We start from the raw sequence: 21,123 nt of genomic DNA, 5'->3' as shown, positions 1-21,123 counted from the left end.
TAAATTTTGCACCAGAGGTGAGGGCCTAACTCCCTTTGCCCTATAGCCCTGCTGGTGGCCCACAGGACTCTCTCAGCTGAGTGGGAGGTCAGGTCCACCCTTCCATCTTCAGAGCCTCATCCTTCATCCTTTCTGCTCCACCCCTCAAAGCAATCACGGCAATGAGACGCTCAGTCAGTTGGGGAGGGCAAAGAGGTAGGGAGTAAGGCTTCCCAGTCAGCTCTGAGCATCCGTGTGTGTCCCGCCAGCCCACTGTCCCTTTCCCGGCATTTTCCTCTGCCCACTCCTAACATGCTGTGGGTTCCTGAGGCCCTGGCTTCTCTTCTCTTTCACTCTTTCCTCCTGCTCTGCAAAGGAAACCTCACCCACACCTGGGGCTTCCACCTTTCACTGTACTTGGTAACCACCAAGCTGACCCATCTGGGGCTGCATCCACCTCCTGCTGCCCTCCCCCGGATGTCCGTGGTAATCCCACGCTCAATGTGTTAGCTTCCTATTTGCTGCTGTAACAGATTACCACCAGCTTCATGTCTGAAAACAACAAACGGATTATCTTACAGACATTCTGCACAACTTCACAAGGCTAAAATCAAGGTGTCAGCAGGGCTGTGTTCGTTTATGGAGGCTCTGGGGGGTGGGCGGGAAGGAATCCATTTCCTTGCCTTTTCCACCTTCTAGGGTCACCCACATTCCTTGGCTCAGGACCCCCTTCCTCCATCTTCAAAGCCAGCAACACGGTATCTCTCTGACCACTCTTCATAGTCATGACTCCCTTTGATCACAGGTAAGAAAATGTCTGTTTTTATGGATCCACGTGATTACCCATGGGCCCACACCAACAGCCCGGGAGCATCTCACCATTTTAAGGTCCTTAACTTCAGTGCATCTGCAAAGTCCCTTTTGCCATGTGAGGCACAAGAAGACACAGCCGCTGGTGTCCGGGATTAGAACGTGACCATCTCTGGTTGGCCTTTCTCCTGCCTGCCACACTCAACGTGTCCAAAATGGAAGCCTTCACCCCCTCCTCCTTCCCTCCCCCACCCGACTCTTCCTCTGAAGCCCCGCTTCCATCAGCCGTACTTCCAGACACCCAGAGGCCTGCGTTATAAAGTCTGGCCCCACCCTTTGCCTTTCTCTCTCACTTTTCATCTCCAGCTAGTGTTGAAGTCTCGCCAGTTCTCCTTCTAGAAGTCTCCCTTCTCTTTGTACCATCTCGTGTAAACTCGCATCCATCTGATGTCTTCACACTTGCCTGTTCTCGGATATTCTGAAGACATCACAGGTTCTCAAGACTGAGTAAGTACCTTAACTTGCCCCCTGTCCCCCAGAGTCACCACCTCTCCAAATCCTTCTTCCACGATATCACCAGAGCAATCTTTCTCGAATACACATTTCATCATACCAATCCTCAGCTTAAAACTCATCTACCGCCCCCCACGTCTTATAGAATAAAGTTCAATTTCCAACCACGACGCAGAAGGCCCTTGACAATCTGGCCCCAGACAAACGTATCCGCCTGATCTCCAACACCACACGCTGCAGCCCAGCTGTACAGAGCAAAGGGAAATTCCCCAAATTCTTGTTTTCAATATTCTGTGATTTGCCTGAGGTGTTCCTTCTGCTTGGAATGCTCTACACTCTCCCTCTGCGTGTAGAACTACTCCTCCTCAAGATCACACTCAAAGAGCACCCTGCCTGCAGTGCTTTCCCTTTTACTCTTATTTCTACGGCCCCTTAGTACTCCACAAGCTCACTGGAGCACACGTTTTAGAGCCAGACAGCCCTGGGTTCAAATCCCCACCCGACTACTTAGCAGCTTTGATTTGGGGCAAGTTGTTTTTCTGAGTTGTGGATTCCTTATCTGCATCCATCCCATAGGGTTCTTTTTTTTCTCTCTCCCTCTTTTTTTTCTCTTCTTTTTAAAATTGATTGTAATTTAAAATTACAGTCACCCCATAGGATTCTTGTGAGAGTTAAATAAGATAATGTATGCAAAGCACCTATCACAGTGCCTGTCTCAAGGTTAGTACTCAATGAATAGCAACTGTTATCATTCACATATTTACTATAATCCCCATTATATATTTCTACGTGTGTCTCCATTAGAAGACCATGAGACTCTTGGGGAAATAAAAAGCCACATCGGAAGGGCCATATCACAAGCGCTTTTTTCCTTACCGCCTAGCACAGCACCTGGCATTCAATCAATAGTTGTTGAGTGAATGGGTCAATGGATACATGGACGGTTGAAAGGATAAATGACCGCCCATAGAAATGAGCAAAACAAGTCCTTTGGCAACCCATGGATTTGGGGAAACTTCTTAGAGAGTTGGAGGTGTTTCTTTCTCACCTTTTACCTGGCAATCTTTTGCTCCAGATGCGAGCTTGTTCTTACACACATCCATGCAAGTGATAGTCCCCTGGTGGCCACTGAAGATGCGTACGCAAGCCCCACTGTTCAGATCCCAGTATCTGCAGGAATCAGGCCAAAAAAATTAATAATAATAAGTTTTTGAGATTTTCTGAGGGCCCAAGGGATCAGACGGTATAGAGTTCAATAGGCAGTTGGAAGGCAGCAGAGTTTTATGAGTCCAAGGCCTGGATCTGAATCCCAGGTGCAGCACCTATTAGCTGTAACTTTGGGAAGGTTACTTAATTTCTGAGTAAGCTTCATTTCCCCATTGATAAAATGGAGATGATAATAATAGCAGTTAGCTCACAGGGTTTCTGTGAAGAATTAAATACACTAATGTAGTGACTGTCAACCAGGGGTGATTTCTACCCCCAGGGGTGATTTCCATCCCGTGACAATGTCTGCAGGCATTTTTGGTTGTCACAAGTTGGTAGGGAGGTGCTATTGGTATCTAGCATGCAAGGTCCAAGGATGCTGCTAAACATCCTACAATTCACAGGATGACCCCCCACAGGGCGAATTTTCCAGCCCCAAACGTCAATGGTTCTGAGGTTGAGAAACTCTGCAATAATGCATGTAACACTAGAACAATGAGCAGTGTGTAGAAAATAATTGATAACTGTTAGCTGGTATTAGGTGGAAGGGCCCCTAGAATGGTCACCAGGCTCAGAATCCATGGCACTGATTCAGTGGTAGATCTGACCTTCAAACAAGAACACAACAATTGACCTGAGCCACAAGAATATTTTATGTGCATTTCTAAAGCATATCTAAGAGATAACATGGGAATGTGTATGAGTCACACTGTTTTTTTGTTTGTATGTTTTTGTCTGTTTTTTGGCCACGCAGCTCGTGGGATCTTAGTTCCCTGACCAGGGACTGAACCCGCACCCTCAGCAGTGAAAGCACAGAGTCCTAATCCCTGAACCGCCAGGTAATTCCCAGAGTCACACTGTTTTTTAATACGCAAACCTGCCTGAGGTCTCTCAACTATCATTAATACTGACTTCCACTTCAGCCAAATGCCTTTGTGACAGGACAAAGTATCGATATAATGTCAAGATGGTGGGCTCTGGAGCCAGGCTGCCTGAGGTCCAATCCCAGGTCCATCACTTACTAGCTGTGTGATCTCGAGTAAGTTACTGAATCATTCTGTACCTCGGTTTCGTCATCTGTAAATTGGGGATAATAATGGTACTTACCTCATAGTTATTATGAGACTTAGCACATAATAAATGATTAGTAAATGGGTTTTTTGGTTCTGTTTTTCTTTAGATTTGTTAGGCTTTTCCTTCTAATACTCCTAAAGGTTCTATGGCTTTACCTGCTCATGAGAGCCTGCTCCGCACCCATAGTGGATTCAACAATGTCCCACTGGTCTGAAAAAAAAGCATGTTTTTTTTAAATTTATTTTTGGCTGCGTTGGGTCTTCATTGCTGCACGTAGGCTTTCTCTAGTTGTGGCGAGCGGGGGCTACTCTTCGTTGTGGTGCGCAGGCTTCTCATTGCAGTGGCTTCTCTTGTTGCAGAGCACAGGCTCTAGGCGTGCGGGCTTCAGTAGTTGTGGCGCATGGGCTCAGTAGCTGTGGCTCGCGGGCTGTAGAACGCAGGCTCAGTAGTGGCACACAGGCTTAATTGCTCCGCGGAATTTGCCATCTTCCTGGACCAGGGCTCGAACCTATGTCCCCTGCATTGGCAGGCGGATTCTTAACCACTGTGCCACCAGGGAAGTCCCAAAAAGCATGTTTTGAACTTCTGTCTCTAGCAACATGGCCAACCACACGTCCAGGTTGTTTTCGTAATTCATGCAGAAAAGGTATTGATATTTGAGAAACACTTTTAGAAAAATAGGAATGGAAGGGACTTCCTTGACTTAGCAAACTTATATAAGAAAGTCATAATGGCAGGCATTATGCTTAATGGAGAAAAAACAGATGTACTCCCTTCAAAAAGGGGAAAAAGATAAAGATGCCTTTCACAGCTACTGCTTAACTATAAGGCCAAGGCAAAGTTAGAATGAAAGAAAAAGAAAAAAGCATAAGTATCAGAAAAGAAGATAATATATTGCCATTATTTCCAGTTGATAAGATCATCTACATGGAAAAACCAAACCAACATACATACTTTGAGGTTAGCAAGAGAGGTTAGCAAGGTTGCTGGATACAAGATCCACCTATAAAAATCAATACCATTTCTCAGTACCAGCAATAACCAACTTTAAAATATAAATGGAAATAAGATACCACTCAAAATAGCAATAAAATTATAAAGTTTACAAGTATTAAATAAGACTACACAAGACTTTTATAAAGAAAAAGTATTAAGTTCTAAGAAAGAACAAAGAAATGAATGTGTTGCCCAAATTGTTTATAAATTCAATGCAACTCCAATTGTAAGTCTAGTTAGATTTTTCAAGTCGGTAAACTTACCCTAAAACCTCAAAAAATATATACCATAGCTAAGTTATATAAAAAAAGGAAAGTGAAGTGTAAAACTTGCCCCACCATCACATGTTAAAACTTTCCAACTGCATAGCTAAATACAAAACAAATCAAAAAATTTTAAAACAGGGTAGTCCCAGGACTCCCTGGTGGTCCAAAGGTTAAGACTTCACCTTCCAGTGCAGGGGGTACGTGTTTGATCCCTGGTTAGGGAGCTAAGATCCCACATGTCTAGCAGCCAAAAAACCAAAACATAAAAAACAGAAGCAATATTGTAACAAATTCAATAAAGACTTTAAAAATGGTCCACATCAAAAACAACAACAACAACTTTAAAAAAATCTTTAAAACAAAACAAAACAAGGTAGTCCCGATCAGAATCCTAGCAAGTTATTTTGTGGATATTGAAAACTCATTCTAAAGTTTATAGGAAGAGGCATGAGACCCAGAATTGCCAGAACAATATTGAAGGAGGGGAATAATGTTGGAGAACTGACACTACCCAACTTCAAGACTCACTACAAAGCTATAGTACTTAAGACAGTGTAGTGTTGGTGAAAGAATAGACAAATAGATCAATGGAACAGAACAGAGAACCCAGAAACAGACCCATGTAAGTACAGTCAACTGATTGCAAAGGTAATACAATGGAGCAAAGAGAGTCTATCCAACAAATGGTTCTGGAACAACTGGACGTCCACATGAAAAAAAAAAAAAGAATTTAGCCACAGACCTTACATCCTTCACAAAATTTAACTCAAAATGGATCATGGACTTAAACATAAAACACAAAACTATAATATTCTTAGACGATAACATAGGAGAAAACTACAACCTTGGGTATGGCAATGACTTTTAGATACAACACCAAAGGCATGACCCATGAAAGAAAGAACTGATAGACTGGACTCCATTAAAATTTAAAATAGCTACTCTGCAAAAGATAATGTCAAGAAAATTAGAAGACAAGGCACAGACTGGAAGAAAATATTTGCAAAGGACACATGTGATAAAGGACTGTTATCCAAAATACATAAAGAACTCTCAGAACTCAACAAAAAGAAAACAAACAACCAAAACAAAAACTGGGCAGAAGAGCTAAATAGACATTTATCCAAAGAAGACATACAAATGGCCAACAGGCACATGAAAAGATGCTCAACATCGCTAGTTATTAGAGAAATGCAAGTCAAAACCACAACCAGGTATCACCTCACACCAGTCAGAATGGCCATCATCAAAAAGACTACAAGTAATAAATGCTGGAGAGGGTGTGGAGGACAGGGAACCTGCCTACACTGAACTTTTCCACAGTGCAGCCACTGTGGAAAACAGTATGGAAGTTCCTTTAAAAAAGCTAAAAATAGAGCTACCATATGATCCAACAATCCCGCTCCTGGGCATATATCTGGAAAAAATGAAAACTCTAATTCGAAAAGATACATGCACCCCAATGTTCATAGCAACACTATTTACGATTGCCAAGTCATGGAAACAACCTAAGTGCCCACCAACAGACAACTGGCTTAAGATGATGTGGTATATATATATACAATGGACTATTACTCAGCCATGAGAAAGAACAAAATATTGCCATTTGCAGCAACATAGATGGACCTAGAGAATATACTTAGTGAAGTAAGTCAGATGGAGAAAGACAAATATTATATGATATCACTTACATGTGGAATCTAAAAAATAATAAAAATGAATCTATATACAAAACAGAAACAGACACACAGACATAGAAAACAAACTTATGGTTACCAAAGGGAAAAGGGAGGGTGGGAGGGATAAATTAGGAGTATGGGGCTAACAGATTCAAAGTACTAAACATAAAATACATATACAACAAGGAGTTACTGTATAGCACAGGGAACTATATTCAATATCTTGTAATAACCTATAATGGAAAATAATCTGAAATATATATATGTATGTATTTCAGCTTTACCGTACACCTGAAACTAACACAATATTGTAAATCAAATATACTTCAATTTTTTTTAATGGGCCAAAGATCTTAACAGACATCTCACCAAAGAAGACATCCCCAAAAGATACTCCACATCTCAGGTCATCAGGGAAATGCAAAAAAATAACAAGACACCACCACACACCTATCTGAATGGCCAAAATCCAGCACACTGACAACACCAAATGCTGGTGAGGATGTGAAGGAACAGGAACTCTCATTGATTGTTGGTGGAAATGCAAAATGATGCAGCCACGTTGGAAGACAGTTGGCGATTTCCTACAAAATTAAACATACTTTACCGTGTGATCCAGCAATTGTTCTCCTTGATATTTACCCTGAAAACTTATGTCCACACAAAAAACTTGTAAATGGATATTTAAGCAGCTTTACTCATAACAGCCAAAATTTAGAAGCAACCAAGATGTCCTTCAGTAGATGAATGAATAAATAAACTGTGGTCCATCCACAAAGTGGAATATTATTCAGCATAAGGAAGAAATGAGCTATCAAGCTATGAAAGGACCCAGAGGAGCCTTAAATGCATATGACTAAGTGAAAGAAGCCAATCTGAAAAAGCTATGTATTGTATAATTCCAACTATATGACATTTTGGAAAAGGGAAAATTATGGAGCCAGTAAAAAGATCTATGGTTGTCAGGGGTTAGGGGGAAGCATGAATAGGCAGAGCATAGAGGATTTTTAGGGCAATGAAAATACTCTGTATGATACTATAATGATGAATACATGTCACTATATATTTGTCCAAATTCATAGAATGTATACCACCAAGCATGAACCCTAAGGTTTACTATGGACTTTAGGTGATTATGATGTGTCAATGCAGGTTCATCAAATGTAACAAATGTACCACTCTGATGGGGTATCTTGAGAATGGGGCAAAGGGTATATGGGAAACCTTTGTACCTTCCTCTCAATTTTGCTGTGAATCTAAAACTTCTCTATAAAAACTATCTTTTTTAAAAAGGCGGTTTTGATGCAAGAACAGAAAAACAAGCCAACAATACTGTGTTGTATGTTTGAAAGGTTCTGAGAGAGTAGATCTTGAAAGTTCTCATCACAAGAAAAAAAAACTGTCACTATGTGTAGTGATGGATATAACTAAATTCACTGTGGTAATCATTTTGAAGTATATGCATATATCAAATCATTATATCGTACACCTAAAACTAACACTTTGTCAATTATACCTCAATAAAAAATAAAAAAACTCATGTACATGGGTACCAGGAGACACATCCAGGAATGTCTATGGCAGTTCTCTTTGAAAGAATAAAGAACTATAAACAATGCAAATATCCGCCAACAGAAGAGTACATAAATGAGCTATGATGTATTCATCTAATAAAATACTGTATCTCAGTGAAAAATTAATTACTGCTACCTACATCTTACAAATGAATCTCAAAATCACAGTTCAGTGCAAGAATCAAGTACAGATGAACTTTTAAGATACAATTCCATTCATGTTAAGTTCAAGAATGGACAAAAGTAATTAATATATCGGCATATATATAAATAGGTAGCAAAACTATAAAGAAATACAAGGGAATAATTAGTATAAAATCTAGGATAACATTACCTCTGGTTGGGAGGAAGAAAGAAGGAATAAGAGAAAGGCACAAAGGGGATTTAGGGAATGGTAACACCCTATTTCCTGGCCTGAGTAATGAGCACATGGGTGTTTATTATATTGTTTTAAAATATACAGGGCTTCCCTGGTGGCGCAGTGGTTGAGAGTCCACCTGCCGATGCAGGGGACGCGGGTTCGTGCCCCGGTCCAGGAAGATCCCACATGCCGCGGAGTGGCTGGGCCCGTGAGCCATGGCCACTGAGCCTGCGCATCCGGAGCCTGTGCTCCACAACAGGAGAGGCCACAACAGTGAGAGGCCCACGTACCACAAAAAAAAAAAAATATATATATATATATATATATATATTTAACACTATTTTGTTTCCATACCCACAAAAAACTACTTTCCCCTGAAGAAATCTATAAAAAGAAATATAAATTATGCCTTCACCTAAGAATGCTAAAGAAAATACTTTTTGAGTCACAGCCTTCAGCTAGAAAATAGATCTGATAATTGCTATACATCTATCTCATCCAAAGTTTAAACAATATACAAATTTTTGGTTTTTATCTTGCCAAAAAAACGTGGATTATTCTAAAAGTCAGTGTAATTTAGGATAACTGTTGCATAAATACAAAAAGGTAAAAGTATGCATGCTCTTTCCACAAGCTGCATTTAGGCCTGGGCAGGTTGGGGACCACAGCTTTCTTGGACCACTTACCTGATACTCAGGTCATAACTCCCGCTCAGGAGAAAGTTTTCCTCCTCACACAAGAAGAGGGTACGGACACTCCCAGTGTGGCCTTGGAACTTGATGGGTATCTGCTTTATTTGTATGATGTCCAGAAGCTGGATCTTCCGATTGGATGACACAGCTAACAAATCTCCCCCAGAATAGTGGATGACTCTGCTTCGGTCCCACCTGAGTTTCCAGAAAAAGGATGATCCATGGAAAGAAGAGTTACTGTCCTTCCTAGAACTCACTTAGCACAGTGCCTTTCACCTGCAGCAATACTATAATGGAAAATCCAGGGCCTTCCAACAAGGGATATAGCAGAAGGCAAGGCCTAATGTTAACAGTCCCTGATGGATCCCCACCTCACACCATAACAAAAATCCATTTCAAATAGATTTAAAACCTAAACACAAAAGGCAAAACTATTTTAATAATTTCTGCTAATGTATGATAAATCATCAAGACACAGAACAGAGTATGCAGCATTTCCCACCTTATTTGACCATGGAAACCTTTTTTCATGGAAAACCTCAGAGGAACACACTTGGGAAGTCCTATACCCACTGCATGTCCCACTGTTGGTTTTTTGCTGTTTTTCTTTTTTCCCTTAACCAATAACCAGTGAGCATATATTAGGGGCAAAGTCCTGTGAAAATAGGTGCTAATGGGAAATACAAAGATAGATGAATAAGATATGAATGGACCTTGCCCTCAATGAGCTTACAGTCCAACAAAACAGGGTGAGTTGAATTAATTTTCCAATCATAAGATTATTAGCAAATAGATAAAATATGAGCAGGATGACCAAATAATTTATTGTCCAAACTGAGATTTTTTTTATTGTGAAAGGGGACACTATTGTTAATTATTTGAGGACCACAGAGTAAAGTGGAATTGTTTCAGTAAACAGGGATATAAAGTCACTCTAAATATGAGGAGCAATTCCTGAGGTTTTTGTCCTCATTCCATTTGTCCTATCTAGAGTTCAACCAGTCAACTTCTCTTCTAAAGAGCATGTATCACCATACTATCCATAAAATCTCAGCTCTGCCTTTTCCCATCTGCTCTGTCTTCCCCCTACGGGCTGGTCAAGAAGCAATTTGTTAGTAAGGTTCACAACCAAAAATAGAACAATGATGGCCTTCACAAAACTTTATGAATAAAGAGTGAAGTCCTAGGTCTAAAGTATGGCAGAAAGTTGCCTATTAAAGGGTCTTCTTATGGCATATTCAAATGATGCCACACTAGGTAGTTATCATAAATACCATTTTCATATTTAACATGGAAAGACATTCACAGTACCTTGCCAGAGTGGGTTACAGAACTATGTATAGCATAGCCCCATTTCTATTTAATATATGTATTTATAGAGGCAAAGAAAAAATTCTAGGGTAGACATCAATATTAATGGTAGTTATCTCTATGTGACAAGATTGTAGGAGAGCTTTCCTTTCCTCTATACATTTCCTGGCATTTCATGGATTTTTTTTCCAGTAAGGATATATTACTTCTAAAATAAGAATTAAACAGTAAAGATATTTTTAAAAAAGATTTCATGCCTGTGAATTGTGCAAAAGCTTGTTGGTCAGTGTACAGAAAATTTATAAGGGGAGAGCGACCTCCACCCAATGCCAAGAATGGTGCAAAAATCAAGCACCTATTCTCCAAATGGGATCTCATGTGGGTTTGAGGCTGGGGCTTGAGGTGAGGAAGGACTGCCTTTCCAAGTGAGCAAAGGTCATGGGAGTCCTCAGATGCCCGTGTGGGTAGTTCAAGGATCCCTGGAGACCTGGACTCTGACCACAGTACCTACATGTCAGAGAGAATGCGGATGTTATAAGTGCCACAGAAGACATTCCTCTCCTCCATCTGCACCTGCTGAGTTTCCTGGTTCTGGTATGCGGTCCACAGGTCGTAGTCATTCTAACAAGGGAACACTTACAGTCAAAGGACGGCAGCAACCTGACCCCAGACACGCATCCCTGAGACTCTCCCCTGGTGAGGGTACAGGGGCCCAAGAGCTCCTCCTCTTCAGGCTGTGGCCACTGCTATGTGGTGATGGGGAGGGACCCGTGAGCAAAAGGAACCCCTGAGTGAGAAAATACTGAGTTGAAGGTCCTGATCCTTCTTCTACCTCTGATTCTGTGAACTTCCGATGCTGCTGATAGCACAACTTTTCCAAAAATGAGCTCACGACCAGGATGCACACAAAATAAAGTCACTGGTGCCCATTTCACAGAAGCCAGGGTTTCAAGTTCCTGTTGTGTGTGCACGAGACAGTACAGAGCGTACTCGTGGGAACTCAAGTCACATGTGAAATTCCTGTTGCACGCTCTACGCACTTGTGTGTCAAAGATTTCATACATCTGCAACCTTCATTTCTCCTTACAGCTGCCTCACAAAGTACATCACTTGCCCCACAAAGTATTCTCACCATTTTACAGATGATGCATCTGAGCCTCAGAGAGGGGAAATCAATTTTATCAAGTCTCAACAGGGGTGTTCCCCATCCCTTTCCAACATTCCTTCCTCCTTCCCTCCTCCCTCCTTCCCTTCCTTCTTTCCCTCCTTCCGTCCTCCCTCCCTCCTTCCCTCCTCCCTTCCCTTCCCTCCTTCATTCCCTCCTTCCCTCCCTCCTTCCTTCTCTCCTTCCTTCCCTCCCTCCTTCCCTCCTTCTCTCCTTCCCTCCTTCCTTCCTCCCTCCCCACTCCCTCCCTTCATCACACACTTTCTGAGTAGCTATGGCCCTCCAGGGATGCTAAATTCTGGTATAGATGATTCAACTGGAATTCCAGTTCCAGTCTTCTTCCCAGCCTCATTTTCTTCAACCTCAAAAAGCAGGAAATAGCAATCACACTAACAGGAAACCAATAAGACAAGGTGAGTTTATGATGACAGCAAAGAGGACCACAGTACGACGTTTGTGTCTGGGAACCTGTCTTCCTTCCCAACCTCAGCCTTCTCTTCCATGCCCGTCCACTCTTCCTCAGCCCATCCTCCTTCTCAATCTTTCACCAGGTCCTGACGTCCACAAAGAAGTGTCTCCCCAGAAGAATCCATCAGCCTGCTTCCCCTAGCATGTTCAGACAGCTCTGATATCCTGCCTTGAATTAAACGAGGCTTCCCTGGCTCCTCACAGCCCAGGCTGGGATTCCTTGGCTCTCGCTCACCCACTGAGCTTTGAGAGCCTGGAGGCTACTCGGTGGAGTTGATGGGGTGAAAAAGATCTGGGTTCGAATCCCAACTCTGCCATGACCAGCCAGGAGACCTTGGGTAAGTATTCTAAGAGCACAGCCTCATTTCCACACCCACACACTGGGAGCAACACTGTCCACCCGACGCATCGTGAGGCTCAAGTAGATCAAGAAGATCACAGAAATCAAGCCCAGGCAGTACCCGCTGTAGCCACACACACCCCCCCCACCGAAGCACTCACCACTCGCCTCCGCCTCTTCCCAGCAGCCCCCTCACTGCTCAGTCCCACTGCTTCCCTACCGGTCTCCATATCTTTACCTGTTTCTCTTTCTTTTCTTAAATTAATTATACATTTCTAAGCATCAAACACTGTCTGGGTAGTCCTTGTTTGTCTGGCAATTACTAGCTACATCACCTAAGGAAGAAGGGTGTTGGCTGTGTTACACTTAACAGAGCGACGGGCTTGGAAAGAGCGGGTCAGCCTTGAACTTATGTCTCTTTCCCTCCAGTGGAGGCCTGACACTCTATTTCTTCATCTATAAAATGAGCGGAGGGGCCAACTCAAAAGATTTCAACAATTGCAGGCCCACAAATGTGTTTTCTTGGGCCCATGTAGTTTGGGGGTTTTTTTTAATGCTTTTAATTGGCTGCCAGTATTAAAGAAAAGAAGGAGCTGTGCCATGATAATTCAGATTTCTCACTTCCCTTGAAAGCTCAGGTGGCCTGGGAAGCCGGGGTGCACAGTCTCCCATGGCAATGCTCAGCTGGACCTGAGTAGTGACTGGACCCCCCAGAGTCACCATGGTCCCATCATCCTGCTGCCCTCCCCGCCCCCCTCCCTCCTTTGTGTGACCAGAACAGCCTCTATAGACATAAGAACTGGACACTTCTCTTTCTCAACTTCTAATTGAAACTGAACAGTCTTCCTATGGAAAGCTACAGTCTGACCACCCTTGTTAAGTATCCTTTTGGGGCCCATTGAATAGATTTCAAAATAGAAGGCCCTTGAGCAGAGAGGAGGGGGCAGGAGTCCACTGGTCTGGTGAACGACCACCACGGCTGAATGGGCAGAACCTGGAGCTCAGAGTCTTCCATCTGAGACACGATACTTTTTTTGTTAGTGCCCGAGGTTTTGTAGAGAGGTCTGAGACTAAATAACGCTCTCCTCCGTCCTAGAACCAGAATGAACCTGGAAGTGAGAGGTCGGAAAGCTTAATTCATTCAGGACCCTGGACATTTGGGGACGGCCCTAGCCCTGCCCTCATGTCCTCAATCCCGAGCGACAGACCCCCCCTGCAGCCTCTCAATGCAGGGACAGAGGTGGTGAGGAAAACCCCAGTGATCCTGACATTGCTCCTGGCTCTGAGCTCCCTGCTAGATGACAGATGCCATGGACACAGGACCTGACGTGGGAGCTGCAGTCAGGAAGAACCCTGAGAAGACATCCAAATCAGCCCCCTCATTTAACAGAAGAGGTAGTTAAGGCTTAAGGAGAGAAAGTCACTCGCTTAAGGACACACAGCACCCAACTGTGGTCTCCCTTAGGGAATGTTGCCTCCCATACCCTATCCATATGCTCTGTCCTACATCTCCCATATCCGACATCCATATGCTCTATCCTACATCCTCCCATATCCGACATCCATATGTGAGGGCCGAGTCTGGACTTCGGCCTTCAATGGCCAGTTGGAAAGGACGCCCACAGTCGCTTGGCCCAAGTGCCATCAGAACCCACCTTCGTTCTCAGTTTCCATTTCTGATTTTTCACACATAGGTGCTTCCCGTCATCTGCCATCTTAGGAACCGGGACAGTAATCTTGTTGGCGTAATTAGGGTCTATTCCCCTGGTGTAGGACCCCTGGGGGAAAATAACCGAAAATGGCTACTCTTACTTCTTGCACTCCAAGAGGAAGGGAAAAACCAGTGCTTGGCAAGATCTGAAAGATGGGTAAGTTCTGTGCAAGGAAGGCCTGGGCCTGGCCAGCTAGGCCAGTGGTGCGTGTAGACTGGCTGAAGGAGAGTAACGCCCACCAAACATCCGGAGAGGGACCAGTGAGGATGGTGGGCGGTTCCCAGATTCCAGCATGTCCCCTGGCTGAAGGCCTCCTCTCCCTCTGCTGGGAAAAATCCAAGCTACCAGGAACCCATGATTTAGGGTCAGGCTTCTGGCAAGAAACAGAAGTATAAATGCCAGAGGTGGTTACTATCCAGGGAAAACTGCATTTTAATCTAAAAAAATACTTTGTGGCTCTGTAAACATCTGTGTACATGAAGCTTTCTTATATTGCACAAGCTGCAATATGGCTCTCTGGGGAAAGTTCCCTGCTCTGTGAGGCTCTGGAAAGGCTCTGCCTCTGTCTTCCCAAGAGGTTTCTATACGTGTCATCCCTGCTAGATGCACCAACAAGGGGAGAGTAAATGGGGATATCGGGAGTCCGGACAAAAAGGCAGTTGAGGAAGCAGCAGGAGGCCAGCTCAGGGTCTACTGCAGACATAAAGGCTGGTGCAGACATGAGGCTGGTCTACAGCTGTCCCCTCCCAAAGAAAGTACCTGCAGTAAGGTGATCTGGTGCTGGATGAAAGCGTGCATGGACAGGTCGGTCTTGACCTGCTGCACCAGCACTGCCCAGTGCTGGCTCACGAACACACACCTCTTCAGGCTGTTCTTATCCAGCATACCTGGAAAACAAGAGGTGGACCTGGGGACCTCCCAAGTGCGCTGCAATGGTGGCAGGCAGGGAGGGGGGGGTCTTGATAAATCCCCCAACAGACCCCGCGTACTGAGGATATACTTGGAGAGATGGACCGGCAGGTGACGGATGAAGTCGCGGTATCTGCTGACCCCAGAAGACAGCTCTCTGACGGCCTCCAGATCCACCAGCACATCGGCAGCGGGGGCCGAGCCTGCTTTGGACACGCTTGCTTTTTCAGAAGACAGCCTATTCATCTCGGAAGTATATTGGAGTGAACTCTTCCACTGTCCTTCTAGAGGAAAGCCAGAGAAGGGGGCACGGTTGGGGCGTCTTTGGGGTGACTCCGGGCCGAGAGCAAGTCCTTGCCAAAAGCTGTCCCCCAAAACAAAGCTCATCAGGGTCTACCCTGAGGCCACCAGGGTTTGGTCATTTCTTCTGCCAAAATGAAAATAGAGCTTCCCCAACCAAACGCACAAGCAGTTTTCAACGTTCCCAGCTCAAGTTGATGTCTGTGGCATCAAAACTGCCCTGCTGGTGAAATGGCATGGTGTCTGGAGTTTCCTCTAAATGAGCCCAACAAGAAAAAGTCTCAATTTCAAAAGAGGGGGATGGAGGAAATAAGATTGGTAAAATGGTGATAATTATTGAGGCTGGATGATGGTTATGTGGGTAATGATTACACTATTCTACCTACTTTTGAAACTTGAAAATTTCTGTATAAAAAGCGTTTCTGAATCTATGTTTTGTGTTTCCCGTAATTATTCCGTGTATATGTCTTGCTTCAAAAACCAAGTGAGGACAGCCTTAAGGTCAGGGCCCAATTCCCCACTGCTTTTGTTTCCACCTCAAGACTGAATCCAATGCTGAAAAAATAGCTCCTGGTGGGTTGGATTCTGGAGGTGCCCCTCCCCATATCCCCACACACCAGAGGTCAGGGGCTAGACTGAGAGATTCCGGCCTGGGGCAGAAGGGGACTTAAGTCACATCGACTGATTTTATTTTATCTTTTGGCCACGCCCCACATTATGTGGGATCTTAGCTCCCCAACCAGGGATCGAACCCGCACCCCCTGCAGGGGAAGCACAGAGTCTTAACCACTGGACTGCCAGGGAAGTCCCACACTGACTGATTTTAATCCTTGTTTCTCCCCTTACCAGATGTGGGATTAAATGAGGGAATAAATTTCACAGAGCCCAATCCACTTTGTAGGTGACAAGTGAATGTTAGTTGCCCAACTCTGTCCTCCCTAGATACGGCCGCCCTACCAGCCCCTCCATCTCCACGGGACTCCCTCCCCATCGGCTTTCTTCCTACCAGCGGACTTACCAGTAGTGGCTGCTCCCCACCACACATTTTCATGCAAGCTTGCTTCTCCTGTAGTTTTGGACAACGGGAAGGATGTGTGCCCGGGTCTGGCTGCCCAGCAGACTTGTGAGGTCTCGCACGGGGCCGTGTGGGCTTTCTCAGGGACGAAAAACAAATCCTTGGAGTCTGGGTCGTTCCCTGAAAAACAAAAGGCCAAGATGAGCGGCTCTTTAGGCAGGTGTGTGGAGAGCAAGTGGTAGAGAGAAATGGTTTTATTCCTACTGGCTTCTTTTTAATCAACACAAAACGGACCAGGCCAGTTATGTCTGTTTTTATTTGGGACCTCTGAGTTTCTACGTAAAAATCACAGAAAGCCTCTGTTAGCCTTTGCCAGCCCACCTGCACTGCAAACTTCATCAGAGCTCTATATACACGAGGACAGAGAGAAAATGAGAGGGAGAGAGGGAGGGAAAGAGGAAGAGAGAGAGCGAGGAGCTGGAAGAGGGACTGCTTTTCTGAAGCTTTTGCGTCATGTTCTTCAATGATATGAATAAATGCCCTTGAGTCAAATTAGAAAATTCAATTTTTTTTCTTTCTTTTTGGCCGCACCACGCAGCATGCAGAACTTCCCCCAGCAGGGATCGAACCAATGCCCCCTGCAGTAGAAGCACAGAGTCTTAACCACTGGATGACCAGGGAAGTCCTAGAAAATTTAATTTTTAAGAGAGAAGCTCCCCTAGGAAAAGGGGAAGGTTGCCACAACCTGTAACTGGACTTACACAACTTTTAATACAAGGAGCTGATTCCTGCGGTGGGTGAGGACCTGTGTGTACAGATGAGGCTACTCGAGACCTGCCACCCCTGTCCAGGGGCCAGCATTGCCCACGGGAGATGATCAGGACGGGGGGCCTGGTTTTCAACCCCCCGACTGGGTGACCACGGCCGAATCACTGAGATTCCCTGAACTTCGACTTCCTTACCTATACAATGAAGGAGCTGGACTGATCAATCTCTAATCTAACTTATGGGATTCTCTGATTTTCTCCACCACTTCTTCATTCCAGATGACTATTCTTTTACTTCCTGGACACACCAAAAAAATCAAGGGCATATAACGGGATCTAACTGCCCCCAAGGCCACGTAGCTTTAAACTTTCCTGGGATTCTATGAGTCCGCCAACAGGACCACAAACCAGGTCTCGTGGACAACAGGAATTCCCTGCCCTCAAGAGCTCAACCTCTGAACCCCTCCATCTGACGCCCTCTCCCAGCCTTGTCCCAGTCTGCTAATCCTCTGCTTCTCGTACTGGACCCCCTGCAACCCCCAGTCCCTTGCCTCCTTTCTGGTTGCTTTTGCTGCCCCAGTCCAGCTGGCCAAACATTTCCAAGACCTAGTCACCGACACCCTAGACCACCAGCTCTCAATGTGAGGTCACCAGACCAGCATCAGCATCTGCTGGGAACTTGTTAGAAATACAGACTCGTGGCCCACATCACACCTGCTGGGTCAGGACCTTCCGGGGAGGACCCCGGCCACCTGGGTTTTAATAAGCCCTCCCAGTGATTCTGATACAAGCAACGATTGAGAACGCCTACCCCAGCCTTATTTGGCCCTTCCACTACCTCCAGCCTTGGATAAACTCCAAGTCGAGGTTGGATTTTATGTGCAAGCAAGGGATACAGTGGGATGAATGAAGGAAAGCCCTAGGTTTTGGCCTCTTGGCCTAGTTTCCGTGCAGTGCAAACTGAAGGGCAACACAACTCAGTAGCACCCCCCTTACCTCCTTCTCAAACCCGCTTCAATCCCTAACCCGCTAAAGCAGGAACCGCCCCAGCATTAAGTAGCAGAGGCGCAGACCAGCCACTTCTGGGCCTAAGGGATGCAGAAATCCCTTTGAAACGCCTGACAGTTGAAAGTTCCTTCTGCATTTGTCCTTTTATAATTTTCTAGAAGGAAGTCACATTCAGCAGCTTCTCCTTTGGTCAACAGGATCGGGTGTCAGGACAAAGCGCTCTGTTCTGCAATCTGGAAGATCCCCATCTACCTAAGCTTGTCCATACCTCCCACTCCTTGACGGGCTCCTGAAGTCTGGCCTCCTGGTCTCTGGGGACCCTTAGGTCTCTACCTGTGGCCTCGCTCACCTGAGGCATCGTTCCGCCCTCTCAGAAACAGGACTCTGATAACATCAACAGCAGTGAGAAGTAACTCGGGGTCGCACATCTGCAGCAGCAAGAGTGTGTAATTCGTCTTCGTCCGGTAGCTGCTGTTCCCAAACCAGTACAAAATCTCCCTCATCTTCTGTTCTACCGTCTTGTCCAGCATTCGGTTCAAGGAGGACTTGACGATTTTCTCCTCCTTGCTGAGGTTGACCCGGGACCTGTGGTAGATAAAATCCTTCCCCTGCGTGGTCTGAAGGATATTTTGAAAATAGTGTAACAAATACAAACTATCCAGCTGCTGCAGGATGCTGACCAGAAACCTCCTCTGGGACATCTTGCTCACCCTTTGGAACCACTCTTTGGTGGAGAAGATCTTCCAGGCCAGGACACACGTCTCACACTTCTGGCACATGGGGACAGAATTGTTCCCCTTCTCACATCGAAAATAAGGGGCATTATTGAGCCTCGATTCCATGTTTTCCATGGTCCCGAGATGACCAGCTCATTTTACCCTTGCCGGTTGTCAACTGCACCAAACCCCAGAGGAACAGGAGAGGCTGATAAGTATCCCAATGGAGCCTTTTCAAATGTGAACATCTCCCAAAGAAAAAGGAAACTGCTGCAGTGGGCAGAAAGCTGCTCTCCCCAGAAACTGCCGTTGACTCTGGGTTTCCATACTGACCTCCTAGGAAACATGCCTTTACCGTAAATCTCCTAAGCCTGGCGCTGCTCAGGGGGAGGCAGTTGCTGTATATTCTGAAAGAGCTGGTCATGTCGTTTCTAGAACAACAGGAAGAGAGGTAGTCAAATTTAAATAATGTACGGACCCCTTTCAAAGGGGGAAAAAAATATTGTGGAGCCTGGTGTTGAGCTTCCTTTGTTGCTGTTCGTGAGTGACTTTTAAATATTTGTGAATATGAAATCAGATGGAAACGTCTGTGTATGGCTGTTTGGTTAGACTGATCTTGAATATGTTTACAGTCATCTTCTTAACTCATCATCAAAGTGAAAACACAAATGTTTAATATATATTTGTTACTTAACTGCTTCAGAAGGTTAACCAGAAACCTCTGCAGGGAAAACTCCCTAGTGGAAAAAAAGTGTCTGTGGGCCTGAGAATATATTTGGGGACTTGCAGCCTCAATCACACACCAACCCAGGTATCGGGAGGAAGCACAGCTGAGCAGAGTGTGGGGTCTGGGGTCAGACTCCTGGGTTTGGACCCCAGCCCAGCTGCTCACTAGCTCTGTGAACACGGGCACATTACTTAACCCTTTATGTTTCAGTCTCCTCACCTGTAAAATGGAAACAACAGTAGTTCCTACTTCAGAGGCAGTGTGAGGATGAAATGGGGTATTATATGCAAAGCACTTAGAAGACTGCCTGGTGCATATTCAGCCCTCAATAAATGCTAACTACCGTCCTATTGTCATCAGTATTATGGTCATTGGGATCATTATTCTGGGCAACCAGATAATCAATGTCCACTATGATGTTTATACATGCATATGTACAGACATTGTGATACATGGGAAGAAACAGTATGTGTGGAGCTTTTAAAAAAAAAATGACATGACAATGACTTACCTGTTTCATGAGATCATTACCATTTAGCACTGGCTTGTGATCCACTCAGAAGTGGTGCCTTGGGCCATTACAGCCAAACATGTGAGCACACACGGCCCTCGGGGCCCCCAAAAGATGGTCAGTGATGACCCAGAAGGAGACCAGGGGCTCACTGAGATTGCCAAAACTTTTTAGTAACAAAAGCCTGTTTGCAAATTATATCTTCTGTAAAAACGCAACATGCAACATAGACACACTGATAGTCTATTAGTACAAATTTATAAGTTCAAAAGTTGACTTGTTAGCAGCGCAGTTGTTGAGAGCAAGGGGGCTATTCTGAAGACAAAACCTTGACACCTAAGGCCAAAGATGACAGACATTGTCTTACACCAGCTTCAGACTCCACACAATTTAAATTAGCAGCAGCTCCAGAGAACCCAGTCCACAGAAAACAGCTTGAAAATCACTCCTAAATGCTGACATACTCAGAATGAAGTGTCTACAAATAATTTTCAAAAGGTCTGAGAAAAATATGCACACACACACACACATTACACACATATTCAATGTGTGTATGTGTATACACAGAGAGAAAGACAGCCCAAATGCAACAAACTGCTCATAATCAGTGAATGTGGGTGAAGAGCATATGAGTGTTCATCATTCTATTCTTTCAGCTTTTCACAGGTTTGAAATTTTTCAAAATAACTCATAAAGCTATACTGCTAAATTAGGAAAAATGACTGTAATAGACTACTACCTAACCATAGCCCCTCAGCTCACCACCGCAGCCAAAATGGCCTTGCAAACGTAGGACAACCCAGAAAAGTTTTGAGGACACACTGAGACAACTCTACTTCAGGTGGGACCAGGTTCACACACTGATTCTGGTACCAAGGAGCTGGATGATCATGAGCTCCCAGCCTGGCTTCTCTGAGCCTCAGTTTCTCCATCTTACTGATGATGAGGAAGGAGGAGATGAAGGCAGGTGATGAAAATTACGCTACCTTCTAGTATCAGATCAAATGTGTGAAGCCAGTTGCCT

General features: G+C 44.6%; 1 protein-coding gene across 1 annotated transcript in view; it reads right to left on the bottom strand.

Moving 5' to 3' along the window:
- Positions 1-18,996, bottom strand: part of FBXW10B (F-box and WD repeat domain containing 10B) — a gene marked incomplete at both ends in the record, with an annotated part of 29,254 nt that extends 10,258 nt beyond the window's left edge. The window contains 8 exons of the mRNA XM_079724566.1: positions 2,351-2,472; positions 9,145-9,345; positions 10,973-11,082; positions 14,090-14,212; positions 14,906-15,033; positions 15,136-15,339; positions 16,374-16,550; positions 18,495-18,996. Coding sequence (XP_079580692.1) covers positions 2,351-2,472; positions 9,145-9,345; positions 10,973-11,082; positions 14,090-14,212; positions 14,906-15,033; positions 15,136-15,339; positions 16,374-16,550; positions 18,495-18,996 — 1,567 coding nt within the window. The remainder of the gene's footprint in view (positions 1-2,350; positions 2,473-9,144; positions 9,346-10,972; positions 11,083-14,089; positions 14,213-14,905; positions 15,034-15,135; positions 15,340-16,373; positions 16,551-18,494) is intronic.
- Positions 18,997-21,123: the final 2,127 nt, after the last annotated feature.

Source organism: Hyperoodon ampullatus, assembly GCF_949752795.1.
Source record: "Hyperoodon ampullatus genome assembly, chromosome: 19".
Taxonomy (NCBI): domain Eukaryota; kingdom Metazoa; phylum Chordata; class Mammalia; order Artiodactyla; family Ziphiidae; genus Hyperoodon; species Hyperoodon ampullatus.
This window is presented reverse-complemented; position numbering and strand designations above follow the sequence as displayed.